This window comes from Chiloscyllium plagiosum, unplaced genomic scaffold, assembly GCF_037043375.1.
Source record: "Chiloscyllium plagiosum isolate Xiang-an unplaced genomic scaffold, Cpla_swu_hap1 HiC_scaffold_9, whole genome shotgun sequence".
NCBI lineage: Eukaryota > Metazoa > Chordata > Chondrichthyes > Orectolobiformes > Hemiscylliidae > Chiloscyllium > Chiloscyllium plagiosum.
The window spans coordinates 13,553,486-13,576,400 of NW_028270147.1; the positions used below are offsets into that span (position 1 = coordinate 13,553,486).

Here is a 22,915-nt window from a genome sequence, read left to right on the forward strand (position 1 = left end):
TGATTTGCCTTTCCAACATGCAAACAGCACAAGGATTAGTGGATGTGATGGCCTTGTAGTATTATCATTAGTCTATTAATCCAGAGATGCTGGTAATTTTCAATAAAAAAGTTGAAACTAACAGTCTAATGTTGACCATGAAATGATTGTCGATTGTCGGAAAAAAAACAATTGGTTCACTAATGTCCTTTAGGGAAGGAAGCTGCCATCCTTACCCGGTCTGGCCTACTTGGGACTCCAGACCCACAGCAATGTGGTTGACTCTGAACTGCCCTTTGAAATGACCTAGCAACCATTCAGTTGTATTAACTACTCGAAAGGAAAAAAAGGAACAAAAAATGGACAGACCATCGGTTGCTGACCAAAGCTTCTTAAATGACAATGGCATAAACAACCCTGCATCGCTGTTCCTTCAGCGTTGCTGGGCCAAAGTCCTGGAATACCCTCCCTAAATGTCATTGTGGGTCTACCTACAGCACATGGACTGCAGCAGTTCAAGAAGGCAGCTCACCACTGCCTTCTCAAGGGCTGCTATGTATGGGAAATAAATGCTGGCCAACCAGCGATGCCCATGTCCCACGAGTGAATTTAAAAAAAAGGTTTTCCTTAAACATCCACATTTCACTTGTTTTTCTGTATGCTTTATTTGCAATGGCCTTTTGTGTTTCATAAACCAGGACAGCCACCTCCCTCTGTCCTCAGCTCTGCAATCTCTCTCCTTCAAAATAATCAACACGTTTTCTATTCCTCCTGCCAAAGTGGACAGGTTTGCTTTTCCCAACATTATTCCCCATCTGCCAAACTTTTGCCCACTCACTTACCCCATCTATATCCCATTGTAGACTCTTCTGGCTTCTGGACAACTTATTTTCCTATCTATTTATGTGTCATCAGCAAATTTAACAAACGCACCTCAGTCCCTTCACCCAAGTTATTGTTATAGATGGTAAATGTTGGAGGACACAGCACTGAATGCGGTGGTACTCCACTAATTATAACTGACCAATTCAAATATGATGTTTTCATGCCTGTTTCCTGTTTGCTAAACAATCCCCAATTCGGAGGAACCTGTTATTATAAAGTCATGCAGAGCCTTTGGACCAACTTGTCCATGCCGGCCAGATATCCTAACCTAATCTAGTCCCATATGTCAGCACTTGGCCCACATCCCTCAATCCTTCCAATTCATGTACCCATCCAGTTTCCTTTTAAAAGTTATAATTGTACCAGCCTCCACCACTTCTTCTGGCAGCTCATTCCACACACACACCATCCTCTGCATGAAAATGTTGCCCCTGAGGTCCCTTTTATAGCTTTCCCTTCTCACCTTAAACCGATGCCCTCTAGTTCTAGATTCCTCCAAGCCAGGGAAAGGATTCTGTCTATTTTTCCTATTTATGCCCCTCATGATTTTGTAAACCTCTAAGGTTTACCTCAGCCTCCGACGCTCCAGGGAAAACAGTCCCAGCCTATTCAAGCTGTCCCGATAGCTCAAATGCTCCAACCGTGGCAAAATCCATGTAAATCTTTTCTGAACCCTTTCAAATTTCACAACATCCTTCCGGTGTCACCAATATCTTGAGTTCAGCCTTTTGTGAAATAACCTTTGATGAGGTGCCTTGCCAACTGGTTTTTGTAAACCAACATTAATTGGTTCCCCATATCCAGCTTGCTCGTTACTTCACCAAAAACCTTGAAATTAGTCAAGCATTATTTCCCTCTCATAAAACCATGCTGACTGCTTAAGTCTATTATGGTTTTCTAAATGTGCAACTGTAACCTGCTTAATAATGGATCAAATACTGGCATGGATTGAGAATTAGCTGAGACAACTCCCTCCTATTGGAAGGATGTTGTGAAACTTGAAAGGGTTCAGAAAAGATTTACAAGGATGTTGCCAGGGTTGGAGGATTTGAGCTATAGAGAGAGATTGAATAGGCTGAGGCTGTTTACCTGGAGCATCGGAGGCTGAGGGATGACTTTAAAGAGGTTTATAAAATCATGAAGGACACAGATAGGGTAAATAGATAAGGTTTTTTCCCTGGGTTGCGGGAACCCAGAACTAGAGGGCAGAGGTTTAGGGTGAGAGGGGAAAGATATAAAACGGACCTAAGGGGCAACTTTTTAACACAGAGGCTGGTGCATGTATGGAATGAGCTGCCAGAGGAAGTGGTGGAGGCTGGTACAATTACAACATTTAAAAGATATCTGGATTGGTATATGAATAGGAAGAGTTTAGGGGGATATGGGCCGGTTGCTGGCAGGTGGGACTAGATTGAGTTGGGATATCTGGTCGGCATGGACAGGTTGGACCGAAGGGTCTATTTCCGTGCTGTACATCTCTATGAGTCTAAGTAAACAGGGAATGGGAATAAAATTCCAGTTGGGAAGGCAATAACTTGTGGGACACTGTAGGGATCAGGGCTTGGATTCCAGCTATTCACAATGTATCATTGGGAACCAAATGCGATCTTTCCAAGTTTGCAGATGACACAAAACCAGGTGATATTGAGAATTGTAAGAAGGAAGCAAGGAGGCGTCAGGACAATCTAGAAAGTTAAATGAGCAGATAAAAATATGGAACATGGATAAAAGTGAAGTTTTACTCTGCTGTGTGAAAAACAGAAAGGCATATTATTTAACTGAGAATACATTTGGAAGTGCAGATGAGCAAAGGGATCTGGGTGTCCTTGTACACCAGTCAATGAAAGGAGGTAGGAAGGCTCAGCAAGCAAATGGTATGTTTAGATTAGATTCCCTACAGTGTGGAAGCAGGCCCTTCAGCCCAACAAGTCCACACCAACCCTCCAAAGAGTAACCCACCCAGACCCATTTCCCTCTGACTAATGCACCTAACACTATGGGCAATCTACAATGGCCAATTCACCCGACCTGCACAGCTTTGGACTGTGGGAGGAAATGGAGCACCCAGAGGAAACCCACACAGACACGGTTAGAATGTGGAAACTCCACACAGACAGTCACCCGGGGTTGGAATTAAACCTGGGTCCCTGGCGCTGTGAGGCAGTACTGCTAACCACTGAGCCACCATACCGCCCCATTGTTGGCTTTCATTGCAAGAGGATTTGAGTTCAGAAGTAGTGATGTCTTACTGCAGTTACACAGGGCTTTGGTAAGACCACACCTGGAATATGTGAGCAGTTTTAGTCTCTCTCTACCTAAAAGGTGACATATATGGAGGGCAGTGAGGGTTCACTTGGCTGATACCTGGAATGGCAGCAAGAAGAGAGATTTTTCATTCTAGACCTGTATTTGCAAGTGTTTAGGTGAATGAGAGGAAATCTGATTGTATTGTATAAAATTCTAGTGGAGCTAGACAGACCAAATGCAGTGAAAATATAAGATCATAAGATACAAGAACAGAATTACAAGGTTACAGGGATAGGATCAGAAGAGTGGGTCTGGGTGGGATATTGTTTGGAGGGTCAGTGTGGATTCAATGGGTTGAATGGCCTGTTTCCACACTGTAGAGATTCTATGATTCTATGAATGCATTTGCCTTCTTAACTGCCAATTGAACCTGCAGGTTAATCATAAGAGAATCCTGAACTAGAACTGCTAAGTCTCGATGTACTTCAAATTTCTGAAGACTTCCCGTGTTTGGAAAATAGTCAACGTCTCTACTTTTACTACCTTTGCACTTTGAATTTAATCTGCCACTTCTTTGCCCAATCTCCTAACCTGTCCAAATCTTCCTGCAGCCTCCCCGCTTCCTCAACAATACCTGCCCCTCCACCTATCCTTGTGTCATGTGTAAACTTAGCAACAATGCCCTCAGTTCTATCATCCAGATCATTAATGTATGATGTGAATAATGTATGATGTGGTCCCAACATGGATCCCTGTGGAACTTCACTAGTCACTGGCTGCCAGCCTGAAAAAGATCTTTTATCCCTACCCTCTACCTCTGCCAGTCAGTCAATCCTCTATCCATGCCAGTACCTTGCTTCTAACACCATGGGCTCTTATCTTATTTAGCTGCCTTCTGTGTGGCATCTTGTCAAATGCCTTCTAAATAAATCATGTCCACTGGTTCTCCTTTGTCTAACTTGGTCACTACCACCTCAAAGAATTCTAACACGGCCAACATGGTGGCTCAGTGGTTATCACTGCTGCTCCACAGTGCCAGTGGCCTGGGTTTGATTCCACCCTCAGTCGACTGTCTGTGTGGAGTTTGCATGTTCTCCCTGTGTCTGTATGGCTTTCTTCTGGGTGCTCCAGTTTCCTCCCACAGTCCAAAGATGTGCAGGTTAGGTGAATTGGCCATGCTAAATTGCCCATAGTGTTAGGTGCATTAGTCAGGAGTAAATATAGGTTGGGGGGATGGGTGTGGACAGGTTGGGCCAAATGGTCTTTTTCCACACAGTAGGGGTTCTAATCAGATTTGTCAGGTATGACTTCCCCTTGACAAAGCTGTACTGACTTCACCCTATTTTATCATGCACTTCCAAGCACTCCACAATCTCAACCTTAATAATAGACTCTAAAATCTTACCATCAGCCGAGGTCAGGCTAGCCGGCCTATAGTTTCCTGTCTTCTGCCTCCCTTCCTTCTTAATAGGGGTGTTAGGTTGGCCCTTTTCCAGGCCTCTGGCACTCTCCCTGACTCCAGTGATTCCTGACAGATCACCAATAATGCCTCCACAATCTCCTCAGCTATCTCCTTCAGACCTCTGGGCTGTCATCCAGCTGGTCTGAATGATACATCCACCTTTGGACCTTTCAGCTCCCCCAGCACCTTCTCCCTCCACGGGTGTGACTGCCTCTTGAAACACAGCGTCCAGGTAACTCTCCCCCTCCAGATGTGTCAGTGATTTGAAGCTCAGACTCCAACTCATTGGATCTGAGCTAGAGTTCCTCAAGCAACCAACATATGTGGTCACTATGAACCACAATGGGGTCCACCAGCTCCCACATCATACAGTTACAACACATCGCCTGGCCTGGCATCTCTTTTAACTACTTTGTTCTTAATTTGATTGTTAAACAGTTCCTACTGGTCTTTCAGTTTGTAAAGTGTAACTATTTCCCCTATTTATGCCCAATCTGATAATAACTTACAATATCTTCCCTGGTTGGGAAGTCTACAACCAGGAGTCATAGTTTCAGGATGTGGAGTAGGCCATTTAGAACTGTGTTGAGGAGAAATTTCTTAACTCGGAGGGTGGTGAGCCTGTGGAAGTTGCTCCCACAGTAGGCTGTGGAGACGAGGTCATTGAACATATTCAGAAAATAGACTGGTAATTTTTTAGTTAACAAAGGCATTAAGAGGTATGAAAAATAAAGAGATTATGGTGTTGAGACAGAAGATCAGTCATGACCGTGTTGAATAATGGAGATGGTTTGAATGTCTACTCCTGCTCCTAGCTTCTATTTTCTCTACTTTTTGTTTCCACCATTTTGTGAACAGAGGTGTCATATTTAAATTTTCTAATCCATTGGGATCTTTACTAAATCTATAAAGTTTTGGAAACTTTATAGATTTCTGCAACCATCTCTTTTGACACCCGAGGATGGAAGTGATCAGGTCCAGAGGATCTGTCAGCATTTGGTTCTAGTAGTGTTCCCAGTATCTTTTTGCTGGTGATTGCTTCTTTCTTTTGTGGGATGTTTTTGTTCCTTTTACATTGTTTAATGCTTCCACCATCTTTGTTTTCCAATATTAATTCCCCAGTCTCACCCTCTAAGAGAATAATGTCAACCGTGGTTATTCTTTTTGTTTTTAGTTACTTGTAGAAACTCTGACGATATTTTTAAATATATTTTTTTGTCTTCATTAATTTTCAATCCTGCTTTGCTGGCTTCTAAATTGTGTTCAATCCTCGAACGTACATTAGAGTCATAGAGATGGTCCAACTCGTCCATGCCGACCAGATATCCTAAAATAATTTAGTCCCATTGCCAGCATTTGGCCCACATCCCTCTAAACCCTTCCTATTCTATACCCATCCAGGTGCCTTTTAAATGTTGTAATTGTACCAGCCTCCATCATTCCTCCGGCAGCTCATACTACACACGTACCACCCTCTGTGCGAAGATATTGCCCCTCAGATCTGTTTTAAATCTTTCCCCTCTCACCTTAACTTCTAGTTTTGGAGTCTCCTACCCTGGGGAAAAAAACCTTGTCTATTTACCCTATCCATACCCCTCATGATTTTATAAATCTCTATGAGGTCACCCCTCAGCCTCCGATGTTCCAGAGAAAACAGCCCCAGCCTGTTCAGCCTCTCCCTATAGCTCAAATCCTCCAACCCTGGCAACATCCTTGTAAGTCTTTTCTGAACTCTTTCAAGTTTTTGTTTACAATATTATTATTTTCATTCAACTTTATACTCTCCTTATCCTTCCTAATGGAATATATATTTGGCCTTCCACTACTCCTCGACTATCCTACCATTTAACATATTTTCCCAGTTCAATTTAACCAACTCTTTCGTCATGGCCGTGTAATTGCTTTTATTTAATTTTAAAACACAAGTCATAGATACACACTTCTCACTTTCATGGTAAAAATCTATATTATGATAACTGTTACCTCGAGGCGTTTTTACTCTGAGATCATTAATTGATCCCATTTGATTAGAGTCATAGAGTTATGGAGATGTTCAGCATGTACAGATGTACAGACCCTTCAGTCCAACCCGTCCATGCCGACCAGATATCCCAACCCAATCTAGTCCCACCTGCCAGCACCCAGCCCATGTCTCTCCAAACCCTTCCTATTCACATACCCATCCAAAAGCCTCTTAAATGTTGCAATTATACCAGCCTCCACCACTTCCTCTGACAGCTCATTTCATACACGTACCACTCTCTTTGCGAAAAAGTTGCCCCGTAGGTCTCTTTTGTATCTTTCCCCTCTCACCCTAAACCTATGCCCTCTAGTTCTGGACTCCCCGACCCCAGGAAAAAGACTTTACCTATTTACCCTATCCATGCCCCTCAATTTTGTAAACCTCTGTAAGGTCACCCCTCAGCCTCTGACGCTCCAGGGAAAACAGCCCCAACCTGATTGGCCTCTCCCCATAGCTCAAATCCTCCAACCCTGGCAACATCTTTGTAAATCTTTTCTGAACCCTTTCAAGTTTCACAACATTTTTCCGATAGGAAGGAGACCAGAATTGCATGCAATATTCCAACAGTGGCCTAATCAATGTCCTGTACAGCTGCAACATGACCTCCCAACTCCTGTACTCAATAAGGTAAAAACAATGACTGCAGATGCAGGAAACCAGATTCTGGATCAATGGTGCTGGAAGAGCACAGCAGTTCAGGCAGCATCCGAAGAGCTCCTCGGATGCTGCCTGAACTGCTGTGCTCTTCCAGCACCAATGATCCAGATCCTGTACTCAATACTCTGACCAATAAAGGAAAGCATACCAATTGCCGCCTTCACTATCCTATCTACCTGCGATTCCACTTTCAAGGAGCTATGAACCTGCCCTCCAAGGTCTCTATGTTCAGCAACACTCTCTAGGACCTTACCATTAAATGTATAAGTCCTGCTAAGATTTGCTTTCCCAAAATGCAGCACCTCGCATTTATCTGAATCAAACTCCATCTGCCACTTCTCAGCCCATTGGCCTATCTGGTCAAGATCCTAATGTAATCTGAGGTAACCCTCTTCACTGTCCACTACACCTCCAATTTTGGTGTCATCTGCAAACTTAATAACTGTACCTCTTATGCTCGCATCCAAATCATTTATGTAAATGACAAAATTTAGAGGACCCAGCACCAATCCTTGTGATATTCCACTGGTCACAGGCCTCCAGTCTGAAAAACAACCCTCCACCACCACCCTCTGTCTTCTACCTTTGAGGAGAAAGTGAGGTCTGCAGACGCTGGAGATCAAAGTTGAAACTTTATTGCTGGAACAGCACAGCAGGTCAGGCAGCATCCAGGGAACAGGAGATTCGACGTTTCGGGCACAGGCCCTTCTTCAGGAATCAAAGGTAACCTGGAAGAAGAGGTCATAGAGAATATTATTATAGCACCAGGCTATTTTTGACTTGGTATCTTGCAATCAGGTGAGGTGCCGGAAGACTGGAGTTGGCTAACGTGGTGCCCCTGTTTAAGAAGGGTGGTAAGGACAAGCCAGGGACCTATAGAACCAGTGAGCCTGACCTCGTTGGTGGGCAAATAGTTGGAGGAAATCCTAAGGGACAGGACGTACATGTATTTGGAAAGGCAAGGACTGATTATGGAGAGTCAATATGGCTTTGTGCGTGCAAAATCATGTCACAAACTTGATTGAGTTTTTTGAGGAAGTAACAAAGAGGATTGATGAGGGAAGAGCAGTAGATGTGATCTATATGAACTTCATGAATCTTCCTGAAGAAGGGCCTGTGCCCGAAACGTCGAATCTCCTGTTCCCTGGATGCTGCCTGACCTGCTGTGCTGTTCCAGCAATAAAGTTTCAACTTCTACCTTTGAGCCAGTTCTGTATCCAATTTGCTAGTTCTCCCTGTATTCCATAAGATCTAATCTTGCTAATCAGTCTCCTGTGGGGAACCTTGTCGAACACCTTACTGAAGTTCATATAGATCACATCTACTGCTCTTCCCTCATCAATCCTCTTTGTTACTTCCTCAAAAAACTCAATCAAGTTTGTGACATGATTTTGCACGCACAAAGCCATATTGACTCTCCCTAATCAGTCCTTGCCTTTCCAAATACATGTACGTCCTGTCCCTTAGGATTTCCTCCAACTATTTGCCCACCAACGAGGTCAGGCTCACTGGTTCTATAGTTCCCTGGCTTGTCCTTACCATCCTTCTTAAACAGGGGCACCACGTTAGCCAACTCCAGTCTTCCGGCACCTCACCTGATTGCAAGATACCAAGTCAAAAATAGCCTGGTGCTATAATAATATGCTCTATGGCCTCTTCTTCCAGGTTACCTTTGTCAATCTGATTTGTCCAATGCATGTGAAGATTAAAATCACTGTGATTATTGCAAAAATCCTCTTAAAAGCACATCTTATTCCTCGTATACTATGCCTTACAGTGTTACTACGAATTAGCAGCCATGTAAACTATTCCCCACATGATTTTGTATCAATGTTACTTCTCATCTCTAATCAGCACCTTCATCTGCTGAATTAATGAGCAAGAAAAAAATCTAGTAGGAACAATTAAGTGAAATTCCCACAGGGGTCGAGGGAGGACGTGAAAAGGCTTCTGATCTTCCATCAAAACCTACCAAATCCCTAAAGGAAAATCCATGCCAGCTTTTTAGGGCTAAGAGCCTGTGAAGGATGTCCATCTCCATCATTTGCTGCTTTCCCTCTCTTGCAATCACTTTTGCAATCCTATGTTGCCTTTGGATTTCCCTTACTATTCTATTGAGTGCAATCCTCAATTCCCAACACCTCCAAATCCAATTTTTCAGTCATAACTCTGAACCTTCAGGATGGTTTACTCAATTATCCTGACGTATGATCATCAAGATCCACTCTTTTATATCTTTATTATCTCACCAGTGCATCATAGAAACATAGAAGACAGGAGCAGGAGTGGGCTATTCAACTGCTTAAGCCTGCTCCACCATTCAATACGATCATGGCTGAACACTGAGATCATTTCCCTAATTGCCCCCAAATTCCCTTATTCATTTTTGCCATAAGGGCTGTGATACTCTGTGATACCTCTGTGTAAGTACCTCTGTGATAAACAGAATGTTTTGGCCTCAACTGCTTCCTGCAATAATGAATTCCACAGGCTCACCACTCTCTGGATGAATACATTTCTCCTCAACTCAGTCCTAAATAGTTTACATTTAGGGGAGGCAATGGCCAAGTGGTATTGTCACTGGACTGTCAACTCAGAGACAGAGGTAATGCATGGGGACACGGGTATAAATCCTGTCACAGCAGATGTTGGACTTTGAATTCAAGAAAAATGTCTGGAATTAGGAGTCTAATGATGACCATGAATCCATTGTTGATTGTTGGTAAAACCCATCTGGTTCACTAATTTCCCGTTAGGGAAGGAAACTGCCACCCTTAACTGGTCTGAATTACAAATGACTCCAGACCTACAGCAATGTGGTTGACACTTACCTGCCCTCTGGGCAATTAGGGATGAACAATAAATTCTGCCTCACCAGCGATGCCCTCATCCCATGAATGAAGAAAGAAGAAAACCCTTATTCTTAAACTATGACTCCTGGTTTTGGCCTCTCGCACCATTGGGAACATCCTTCCTGCATCTACACATCAGGAATAAAATTCTCATAACTGTCTTAGCATGCCTTTATTAACTCTGTTTCTCCCTCCTCTCGTGCTGCCAAGCTTACTATTTATATTCATCATAGAATTGTTATAGAGCACTAGGAGGCCATTCAGTCCATCACGTCATACACTCGCTGCAGTGTGGAAACAGGCCATTTGGCCTAACAAATCCACACTGACCCTCCGAAAAGTATCCCACCCAGACCCATTTCCCTACTCTATTATCCTATATTTAAGTAGAAAGTGAGGACTGCAGATGCTGGAAATCAGAGCTGAAAATGTGTTGCTGGAAAAGCATAGCAGGTCAGGCAGCATCCAAGGAGCAGAAGAATCGTCGTTTTGGGCATGAGCCCTGCACCTCACCTACACATCCCTGAACACTATGGGCAATTTAGCACGGCCAATTCACCTAACCTGCACATCTGTGGACTGTTGGAGGAAACCGGAGCACCTGGAGGAAACCCATGCAGACACAGGGAGAATGTGCAAACTCCACACAGACAGTCGCCTGAGGCTGGAATCAAACTCAGGTCTGGAATCATACCCAGGTCCCTGGCACAGTGAGGCAGCATTGCTAAGCACTGAGCCACCATGCAACCCCTCTATGCGGGTTCTCCAAACAAGCACTTTACTTCGCCCCGCTCTCCTGGCTTTTCCTCGTGACCCTGCATATTCTTCCTTCCCAAATAATAATTGCTAATTCTCTTTCCAACGCCTCAGCTACAACTCTTCTGAAGCAGCACTTCTCTAACATAAAAGGACGAATTTGGAAAGTACTTTGACAACTTAAATGTGACAGTGTGCAGCATACTCTGCATTTAATATGGGTTAAAACTTGCCTGGGGGCAATGTAATGTACAGTTTTCCCTATGTCTTAACTGGTGCTGTTGTAGGAAATAGGAGATCCAATGAGGGACCTAGAGACAGAGGCATCAAGCTGTTGTCAGTGACAGGCTGGTGAGGGAGGGAATGGTGAAGGGGGGATGTGGCAATGATAAGGTGGCGATCACAAAGTGAGTGGGAGATGGCAAGAGGATGGTAGTGAGGTTGGCAAATGGGGTGGCAAGAAGCGAGGCTGTGATGTGTTGGTGATGACTGAGAGATGTTGACCAGAGGCAGCAAGGAGTGGCGAGTGAGTGTTGACCCAGGAGATGGTAAGAAGGCAGAGACGCTTGGGAGTGGGATGGTGAGGGGCTGGAAATGAGGGGCCAGTGAGCAAGAGAGGCATGTGGGATGGTGACTGGGTGGCAATGGGACGGTGGCAAGGTGATAAGGTTCCCCATGGTAGGCTTATGCGGAAAGTCAGGAGGCATGGGATAGAGGGAAATTTGGCCAATTGGATAGAAAACTGGCTAACCGGTCGAAGGCAGAGAGTGGTGGTAGATGGTAAATATTCAGCCTGGAGCCCAGTTACAAGTGGAGTTCCGCAGGGATCAGTTCTGGGTCCTCTGCTGTTTGTAATTTTTCTTCATGACTTAGATGAGGGAGTCGAAGGGTGGGTCAGTAAATTTGCAGATGATACGAAGATAGGTAGAGTTGTGGACAGTGAGGAGGGCTGTTGTCGGCTGCAGAGGGACTTAGATATGATGCAGAGCTGGGCTGAGGAGTGGCAGATGGAGTTCAACCCTGCCAAGTGTGAGGTTGTCCATTTTGGAAGAACAAATAAGAATGCGGAATACAGGGTTAATGGTAGGGTTCTTAGTCAGGTGGAGGAACAGAGGGATCTTGGGGTCTATCTTTGAAGGTTGCCACTCAGGTGGATAGAGTTTGTAAGAAGGCCTATGGAGTATTATCGTTCATTAGCAGAGGGATTGAATTCAAGAGTCGTGAAGTGATGTTGCAGCTGTACAGGACCTTGGTTAGGCCACAGTTGGAGTACTGTGTGCAGTTCTGGTCGCCTCACTTTAGGAAAGATGTGGAAGCTTTGGAGAGGGTGCAGAGAAGATTTACCAGGATGTTGCCTGGAATGGAGAGGAAGTCGTACGAGGATAGGCTGAGAGTTCTCGGCCTTTTCTCGTTGGAACGGCGAAGGATGAGGGGTGACTTGATAGAGGTTTATAAGATGATCAGAGGAATAGATAGAGTAGATAGTCAGAAACTTTTTCCCCGGGTAGAACAGAGTGTTACAAGGGGACATAAATTTAAGGTGAAGGGTGGAAGGTATAGGGGAGATGTCAGGGGTGGGTTCTTTACCCAGAGAGTGGTGGGGGCATGGAATGCGCTGCCCGTGGGAGTGGTAGAGTCGGAATCATTGGCGACCTTTAAGCGGCATTTGGATAGGTACATGGATGGGTACTTAATCTAGGTTAGAAGTTCGGCACAACATCGTGGGCCGAAGGGCCTGTTCTGTGCTGTATTGTTCTATGTTCTATGTTCTATGTTCTATGTGAGTGAAGAGTGGGTGGGAGCAAGAGTTTGGAAGAGGGATGACAAGTGAGATACAGTGAACAGGAGACTTGAGGATTCAGGAGGGTGAGTGAGGGGATGCAGCAAGGGCCTGAGCAGGTGGCAGACAAATCAGAAAGTTACAACCAATGTTCCCACCGCTGTTGACAGCACACAATAGCGATGTCAGTGATACGAGAAAGTGCCAGTCACTGTGTGCATCAATGAAAGTAGTCAAAAAGCTTTCAGGCATAAGCCCTTCATCAGGAATATGGAGGGGGGGGGGGGGAAGGGGGCTGAGAGATAAGTGGAGGGGTCGGGTGGGGTTGGTAGCTGACAAAGCGATAGGTTTGCAGGTGGGGGGGGTGATTGTGATAGGTTGGTGGGGAGGGTGGGGCAGATAGGTGGGAAGGAAGATGGACAGGTAGGACAAGTCAAGAGGGCAGTGCCGAGTTAGAGGGTTGGATCTGGGATGAGGTGGCGGGGGGGGGGAATAAGGAACTGGTGAAATCGATGTTTTGCCTTCCCACCTACCTCCCCTTCAGCCCACCCCCACCCTCTTATTTACCTCTCATCCCCTTTCCCCCCTCTCACATTCTTCATGCCCTAAACATCGACTGTCCTGGTCCCTGGATGCTGCCTGACCTGCTGTGCTTTTCCAGTGCCACACTTTTTGACTCTGACTCTCCAGGATCTGCAGCCTTCACTTTCCCCTAATCAATGAAAGAATCCCAGGCTAATGTTCTGAGAGCATGGGTTCAAAACCCGTCATTCCAGATGGTGAAATTTGAATTCCAATGATGACCATTAAACCACTGTTGTCAGAACAAATTACTGCAGCTGCTGGAATCTGCACTAAAGGCAAATGCTGGAGTTCACAGTGGGTCAGACAGAATCCATGGAGAGAGAGCAAACTAACATTTCAAGTCTAGATAATTCTCCATCAGAGCAGTTCTGATAAGGAGTTATCTAGACTCGAAACATTAGCTTGCTCTGCATGGATTCTGTCTGACCTGCTGTGATCTCCAGCATTTGTTGTTTTCATTAAACCACTGTTGACAGGTTTTTAAAAAACCCATCTGGATCACTAATGTGGTCATTTAGAGAAGGAAACTTTCATCTTTATTTGGGCTGGATGTGAATCCAGACCTACAGCAACATGACAGATTCTTAAATGTTCTCTGTGCATTTACAGATGGTCAGTGACACCCTCATCACATGAACAAATAAAAAACTGATTCTCCTGCTTCTCGGATGCTGCCTGACCTGCTGTGCTTTTCCAGCACCACTCTAATCTAGACTCTGATTTCCAGCATCTATAGTCCTCACTTTCACATAAATAAAAAACTGCTCCTTGTTCAATGCCAGGAGCTAAATCTGGAGAAGCTGTCAGTTTGACCTGGTCAAATCTTGTTGATTTGATTCCATTAATCATTGTCATGTGGACCCAGGTACAGTGAAAAGTTTTGTTTCATGTGCAGTACAAGCAGATCATAGCATACAAAGTGCATTAGTGTAATAGAGCAGAGCGAGGAACACTATGTTACGGCTGCACAAAGAGCAAGATCAAAATCGAATCTAAAATTTGAAAGATCCATTCAGAAGTCTAACAACAGCAGGGAAGAAGCTGTTCTTGAATCTATTCATATGTGTACACAATTTTTATCTTCTGCCCAACGGAAAAGAGTGGAAGAGATCGTAAGGGGAGTGGGAGGGGCCTTTGATTATTCAACCCTGCCGCAACAATGTGAATATTTTGAATGATTAAATAACAGAAATGTGCTTGTTTTGCAAGGGTTTGCAAAACATTCCTGAGAATGTCACTCAGAAAAGTAAAAGAATTAGGGGTAACTCAGCCCAAATAAACTATAAACTGCCATAAGCCTATCACACGCTCTCTCTCTCACACACTCTCGCGCTCGCTCTCTCACGCGCTCACTCTCTCACGCGCTCGCTAATAACTATTTGCATTGGGTATAATTTGATTGTATATACAGTGTGTGTGACTAATAGGTAATTTTTAACCAAATTAAAAACAGTTCAGTTGACACATGCACACTTACTATTTGCATCCATTTTATCTGATCACTGACTACATCAGTGAAATTGTGTTCAAATTGCTACTGTCAGTAATTATTTGCTTCTTAAAAGCATTATTAAAGTAATCTATAAATGCATCAATTTCTCATTGTGAATCTTAGGTAATATTTGAAACTTGCATCACAGGTAGACAGGATGGTTCAGAGGAAGTTTAGCATGCTTGCCTTCATTGCTCAGACCTTTGGGAGTAGGAGTTGAGATGTCATGTTGAGGTTGTACAGGATGTTGGTGAGGCCTCTTCTGGAGTACTGTGTGCAGTTCTGGTCGTTCTGTTACTGGAAGCATATTATTAAATTGGAGAGGGTTCAGAAAAGGTTTACCAGGATGTTGCCAGGACGGGAGGGTTTGAGTTTTAAAAATAGACTGGAAAGACTGGGACTTTTTTCACTGGAGCATTAGAGGTTGACAGGTGACCTTATTGAGGTTTAAAAGATTGTGAGGGCTATAGATAAGGTGAAAGACAAGTGATTTTTCCCGAAGGTGACAGAGTTCAAAACTATGGGGTATATTTTTAAGGTGAGAGAAGAAAGATTTAAAAAGGACATGAGGGGCAACATTTTTTACACAGAGAGTGAACAGCCAGAGAAAGTGGTGCATGCAGATACAGTTACAACATTTAAAAGATTTTTGGATCAGTTCATGAATAGGAAAGGTTTGGAGGGATATGGGCCAAGTCCAAGCACGTGGGACTAGTTTAGTTTGGGATTATAGTCGGCATGGACTTGTTGGACCAAAGGGTCTGTTTCTGTGCTGCATCACTGCATAACTCTAGATAAGGGGGTCAATAGACAATAGGCAATAGGTGCAGGAGTAGGCCATTCCGCCCTTCGAGCCTGCATATGAAAAGACCACGAGAAATAAGAACAGGAGTTCGGCCCCTCAAGCCTGATCCACCATTTTGTAGAATCGTGGCTGATCCAACACTCCACACTTCCACTTTTCCTGTAACCCTTGATTCCCTGACTGATCAAGAATCTACCCATCTCAGCCTTAAATACTCACAAGGACTCTTCCCCCACAGCCCTCTGTGGCCAGGAGTTCCAAAGACTCACAACCCTCTGAGAGAAGAAATTCCTCCTAATGTCAGTGTTAAATTGGCACCCATTTACTCTGAAACTGTGGCCTCTGGTCCTAGACTGTCCTGTGAAGAGAAACATCCCCTCAGCATTTACCCTGTCAAACTTATGAAGAATCCTCGATGTTTCAATGAGATCACTTCTCATTCTTCTAAATTCCTTTGCAAGGAGGAAACCAAAATACGTTTGAGAACCACCCCTCAAAGTGATCAAGCAATCTCATTCATAAAAAGTGAATCTCAGAAAGCATTTGGTACGTTGTCTTTATTGGTCAGTGCATTGAGTATAGGAGTTGGGAGGTCATGTTCCAGCTGTACAGGACATTGGTTTGGCCACTTTTGGAATACTGTGTTCAAGTCTGGTCAGCCTGCCATAGAAAGAATGTTAAACTTGAAAGGGTTCAGAAATGATTTACAAGGATGTTGCCGGTGATGGAGGATTTGAGCTGTAGGGAGAGGCTGAATAGACTGGGGTCGCTTTCCCTGGAGCATCAGAGGCTGAGGGGTGACCTTATAGAAGCTTATAAAATCATGAGAGGCATGGATAGGGTGAATAGCTAAGGTCTTTTCCCCAGGGTAGGGGAATCCAAGGCTGGAGGATACAGGGTGAGACGGGAAAGATTTAAAAGAGACCTAAGGAGCAATATGCAGAAGGTGGTGCGTGTATGGAATGAGCTGCCAGAGGAAGTGGTGGAGGCTGATACAATTACAACATTTAAAAGGCATTTGGATGGGTATATGAATAGGAAGGGTTTGGAGGGATATGGGCCAAATGCTGACAAATGGGACAAAATTAATTTCGGATATCTGGGGTCAGCATGGGACGAGTTGGACTGAAAGGTTTGTAATAACTGCAACTCTGTCAAAACTCAAATAACCCTGATGTGTTAGGAACTAATTACAGGTGCTAATTACAAAATCTCGCATCGCCCACTGACGTGTCTGCAAGTGCTTCGTTTCTGTTTTCGAAAAGCGAAGTTCCCAATTAGCTAAAACACATTTCCCCCGAAATAGACTCACACAAAACGTCTCAACTTTTCAAAGTAAACAGTTGAGATGGCGTTGACTATGGATGCGATTGGGAGCCTCTGAGGGTCAATTCTTATTTCTTGAAGACGTGGGGAGAAGTGGTCTGGGCTAATTGTAGAGATGCCCTACGCCCCCCCTCTCTCTTGCAACACAGCTCACCTCAAACAGCTGGGGTATCTGCTTCTTGGCCAGGTAGTCTTTCCACTCGGCTGTGGTCATTGTCGGCTGCTCCTTGGGGCTGGGCTGTGAGCTAGGAAGCTCGACCTTGCAGCAGACTTGCTGTCCCCTGCTTCGCTGTGTGGCCGTGCTTCCTGCACATCCTTTTATATCCAAACCCCAGGCGGTATCAACGCACCGCCCCCCGAAATAGCTGCTTCTGATTTGAATTTTGATGAACTCGTGCTGAGATTCCCACAGCAACCAAATCTGCACACTCGTCACCACCCCCCACCCCGATCTCACTTTCGGCAAAATAAAATGAAAACGATGGGAAACGAAAGCAGGAACTGCTGGAGAAACTCAGCAGGTCTGGCAGCATCTGTGGAAACAGAGAGAGGAGCATTAAAGCTGTGGCCCTCCTAAAGCCCCGGGCTTCTCCAGCAATGCTGTTATTATTTGTCCTCAATGTTAGTATCCTCCAGGGATGTTTAGTTGTTCACAGGAGATTTAATACTCACTCTATATTCAGTCTTTACTCAAAATGGTTTCGCACAACATGCATTGATATAGCACCTTTAATGGGAAGAGGAGTTGGTCACTTTGTGGCTGGGACCTGTTCCTATCGAATGATCTAGCTCCATCTGCCTTTGCCCCATATCTCTTAATATCTCTGCTGTCAAATGTCTGTCAAAGGTAATATCAAAATGTGACAATTGTTTTTACCATTGATGACTATCTGTGGAAGGGAGTCCCAGATTCCAACACTTTACATAAATCATCATTTCACTCATGAAAGCTCCAGTTTTAAGCTTTAGACTATTATTCCCTGCCCTAACCTTCTCTGGGTCTGCCCTTCCCCAGACTGTAAACTTTGGTCCAATTGTCCAGGCCTCCCATAATGGAAGCTCTTTGGTGGAGCAGATGGGAGAGGCTGAAGTGGAGCTGTAGGCAAATGATTAACATGGTTCGGATTTAGACCGAGTGGTGCTGACACAAAGATAGTGTAAATCGTGTAGATGTGGAAGTGTAAAGTTACAAAGAGACCTTGTCAGACTTAGCAAAACAGTAAACTGGTGGCAAATGTAATTTAGCATAGGCAAATGTGAAGTATGTACTTTGGACTGAAGGAAAAATTAGAACAGAGAGTACATTCTAACAACAAGTATGAGTGGAGATTCAGAGACCTGAGGGTTCAGATACAGGGAGCATTAAAATATCATGAGTATTTACAAATGAGATAAGAGAGGATGGTGGACTTTCTGTCAAAGGGACTCAAAGGTAGAAGTCCTGATTAAAGTTCTTCAGTCAGAGAGTGGTGAATCTATGGGATTCGTTGCCACAGAAGACTGTGGAGGCCAGGTCATTGCATTTATTTAAGACTGAAATAGACGGGTTCTTGATTGTCAAGGGGATCAAGGGTTATGGGGAGAAAGTGGGAGAATGTGTTTAAGAAATGTATCAGCCATGATTGAATGGTGGAGCAGACTCGATGGGCTGAATGGCCTAACTTCTGCTCCTATGTCTTGTGGTCTTATGATCTAAACCCCACCTGGAGTTATTGTGAACTTTCTGCTCACCATTTCTCAAAAAGGATGTAATGGCCTTGGAGGGGACCAGTGTAGGTTTACCTGTACTCTGAGGGGAAAGTCACAAGATGGGGTTAAACACGTTACGGTTATATTCCTTGGAATTTGGAAGCTGCAATGCAGATCCTTGCATGACCCCACTCGTTACATCCTGCTGATTCCTGCCCGTCCTCCTGACTGTCTTGAGAATGAGACCACTTGGTTTCCATAACCTCATCAATAGCATAACACCAGGCAAAAGTGAGGACTGCAGATGCTCGAGATTAAAGTCAAGAGTGTGGTGCTGGAAAAGCACAGCAGGTCAGGCAGTATCCGAGGAGCAGGAGAGTCGACGTTTCGGGCAAAAGCCGTTCATCAGGAATGGTGAAGGGCTTTTGCCCGAAACATCGACTCTCCTGCTCCTCGGATGCTGCCTGACCTGCTGTGCTTTTCCAGCACCACACTCTCGACAATAGTCCAACACCAACTAAGAGTCTCTTGTGAGGACCTTCATCAAATGCGGCAAAGACAATCTCTCGTTTGCTTCTTCAGACTGATTTTCTAAGAATTCAACCAAATTCATTCGGCATGAACTGCTGCTTACAAATCCATGCTGGCTCCCTCTCTGATCAGTTGAAAACTTTCAAAGTGATCAGTCACCCTAATACTTAATTATAAACCCCTGTAATTTCCTGACAACAGACATTTGGTTGACTGGTCTACAATTCTCTGGTTTCCTTCTGTCACCCTTTTTAAATCATGACATACACAATTTTCCAATCTAAAGAAACTGTTTTCAAATTCTCTGAACTTTGCAAGAATACAGTTAAGGCTTCTGAAACGTTCCTACTTACGTCCTACAAGACTTAGGAATGAAGTTCTGGAGTGTGTAGTTCTGGGTCTGAAGTTTTATATCTCATTAGTGTCCTCCTTTGTTCCATGATTGTATTTTGATGAGGTCCGACTTCAATAATGGTTTCATATTGATGCTTGAGATGCTAACCTCATCTCCATATTTCCTTATTTTTATTGTCAGTAATAATTAGAGTCATAGAATCATGCAGCATTGAAACAGACCTTTTGGCCCACTGTGTCTATGCCGATCAATAAACACCAAACTACACGGCACGGTGGCACAGTGGTTAGCACTGTTGCCTCACAGCGCCAGAGACCTGGGTTCAATTCCCGCATTGTGCAACTGTCTGTGTGGAGTTTGCACATTCTCCCCATGTCTGTGTGGGTTTCCTCCCACAGTCCAAAAATGTGCAGGTTAGATGAATTGGCCATGCTAAATTGCCCATAGTGTTAGGTGAAGGAGTGAAATGTAGGGGAATGGGTCTGGGTGGGTTGCACTTCGGCGGGTGGGTTACGCTTCGGCAGGTCGGTGTGGACTTGTTGGGCCAAAGGGTCTGTTTCCACACTGTAAGTAATCTAATACACTATTCCCATGTACCACAGCCTATTATGCCCTAGCAGATGTTTCTTAAATACTTCAATAAATCTACCTTCTTCTTGGTGAAATAATTCATTCTGAGATCTCTTCTAAACCACTTGCTCGTCATCTTGAACTTAAGCCCTCTGGTCTTAGACACATCTGCCATGGGGAAGAGATTCTCACAATCTACTCATTAATAATTTTGGATACCTCAGTCAGATCCCTCCTCAGCTTCCTCTGGTCCAAGGAAAACAAACCCAGCTCATTCAGTCTCTCCTCCTAACAGACTTTTCATTCCAGGCTAGACAAGCAGGAGGCTGGAAGAAAACAGCAAGCCAGGCTGCATCAGGAGGTGGAGAATTCAATGTTTCGGGTCTAAAGCTACTTCAGGACATGAATCTCCTGTGTACCTTCTCCAGGGCAAACATGTCTTCGCAATAGTGTGGCGACCAGAACTGCGCACATCTATAGTCTAACCAATGCTCTATAAAGCTGTAACAAAACTTCCTTGCTCCTATATTCTATGCCCTGGCTAATGAATGCAATCATCCTGTATGCCTTCTTCACCACCTTGTCTACCTGTATTGATATCTTCAGGAATCTGTAGATTACACACCAAAGTCCCTTTGTTCCTCAGTACTTGCCAGGAACTTACCATTCATTGGGTATGTCCTTCACTTATTAGACCTCTCAAAATGCATTACCTCGCACTTATCAGCATTAAATTCCATCCATCACTGCTCTGCCCAATTTACCAGTTGATCAATATCAGACCATAGCCTGAGTCCATCTCCTCACCATCAACAACTCTCCCAATTTTCATGTCCAAAGTTAAAAATCACACAACACCAGGTTATAGTCCAACAGGTTTAATTGGAAGCACACTAGCTTTCGGAGTAATGCTCCTTCATCAGGTGATTGTGTCTGATTGACACAATTACCTGATGAAGGAGCGTCGTTCCGAAAGCTAGTGTGCTTCCAATTAAACCTGTTGGACTATAACCTGGTGTTGTGTGATTTTTAACTTTGTACACTCTAGTCCAACACCGGCATCTCTGAATCAATTTTCATGTCATCTGCAAACTGGCTAATTAAACTTTCTACATTCACATCCTGGTCCACCACTGGTCACAGACTTCCAATCACAAAAACAATCCTCTACCATCATCCTTTGCCGCCTATTTGTAAGCCAGTTTTGGATCCAGTTTGCAAACTTGCCTTGGATCCCATGGTCTCTCACCTTTTGGACCAGCTTTCCATGTGAGACTTTGTTAAAGGCCTTACTGAAGTCCATGTAAACCACATCAATGACAACAACCTCATCAATATATCCAGTCACCTTTTCAAGAAAGAGTCAAAAAGTGTGGCACTGGAAAAGCACAGCCAGTCAGACAGCATCCGAGGAGCAGGAGACTCGACATTTCGGGCATAAGCCCTTCATCAGATTCCTGCTGCCTGCCCTGCAGTGCTTTGCCAGCGTTACACTTTTCGACTCTGACTCTCCAGCATCTGCAGTCCTCACTTCCTCCTTTTCAGTTAAATTATTCAGACAGAATCTCCCTCTGACAAATCCATGCTGACTATCCCTAATCAATCCCTGCCTTTCCAAGTATTGATTAATCCTGTTCTTCAGAAATTTTTCCAGTAATTCCCCCACCCCTGAGGTCAGACTAATTGGTCTGTGATTACCTGGCCTATCTCTGCTCCTCTTCGTGATCAAAGGAACCCCATTAGCTATCCTTCAGTCATCTGTCACTTCACCTGTGGCCAGCAAAGCATTACATATCACTGCCAGGGCCTCGGCAAGCTCCTCCCTTGCGTCCCAAAGCAGCCTGGGATATATCTCGTCAGACCCTGGGGTGTTATACACCAGTATGTTTAGTAAAACACATAATACCCCCTCCTTATTAATCTTAACATGTTTTAGAACCTCACCATCCCAAGCAAAATCCCCAGCTACAATGTTTTTCTCATCTCTGAATACAGATGAGAAGTATTCATCTCAGGCCTCACCCACAGCCACTGGCTCCATGCACAGGTCGCTCCTTTGGGCCTACTCTTTTCCTGGCGATTCTCTTGTTCCTAATGTACTTGTAAAAAACCTTGGGATTTTCCTTGATCCCATTGGCCAGAGATATTTAGTGACCCCTCTTTGCCCTCCTAATTTCCTGTTTAAGCAACGTCCTACACTCTCTATACTCTTGAAGGGCCTCTCCTGTTTTTAATGCTTTGTACCTAAAGTAAGCTTCCTTTTTTTTTAACCAAACTCTCAATAGCCCTTGACCTCCATGGTTCCCTGGTCCGCTCCCCTTGACCTTCACTGTCAGAGGAACATGCTGGCCCTGAATTCTCAATATCCTACTTTTAGGACCCTCACTTTCCAAGTGTACACATACCTGAAGGTAGCTGCTCCCAGTCCACGTTTGCCAGATCCTGTCTAATGACATTGAAATTGCCCTTCCCCAAATTTAGACACTTAACTTCTGCACTTACCTTACCCCTTTCCATAATGACTTTGAAACTTGGAGCTATGATCATTACCCCCAAAATTCTCGACCATTGAAACTTCAACCACATGAACCAGCTTCATTCCCTAGGATTAGGTCGAGCACTGTCCTATCTCTAGTTGGACTATCTACTATCTATGCACTGTCCTATCTCTAGTTGGACTATCTACACGCTGTCCTACTCTAGTTGGACTATCTACACACTGTCCTATCTACACGCTGTCCTATCTCTAGTTGGACTATCTACACGCTGTCCTATCTCTAGTTGGACTATCTACACACTGTCCTATCTACACGCGGTCCTATCTCTAGTTGGACTATCTGCGCACTGTCCTATCTACGCACTGTCCTATCTATGCACTGTCCTATCTACGCACTGTCCTGTTTACACATTGTCCCATCTGC

General features: G+C 44.3%; 1 protein-coding gene across 3 annotated transcripts in view; it reads right to left on the reverse strand.

Annotated features, from left to right (window-relative positions):
* Positions 1-17,119, reverse strand: part of ak5 (adenylate kinase 5) — an 87,727-nt gene extending 70,608 nt beyond the window's left edge. For 2 of the 3 annotated variants that reach the window (XM_087990255.1, XM_043698685.2), the window contains exon 1: positions 17,004-17,119. In XM_087990255.1, the coding sequence (XP_087846381.1) occupies positions 17,004-17,063 (60 nt within the window). In that variant the 5' untranslated portion in view covers positions 17,064-17,119. Of the gene's footprint in view, positions 1-14,919; positions 15,010-17,003 lie in introns of those variants that run through there. The other variant, XM_087990254.1, reaches the window with a different exon arrangement.
* Between the last annotated feature and the right edge of the window lie 5,796 nt (positions 17,120-22,915).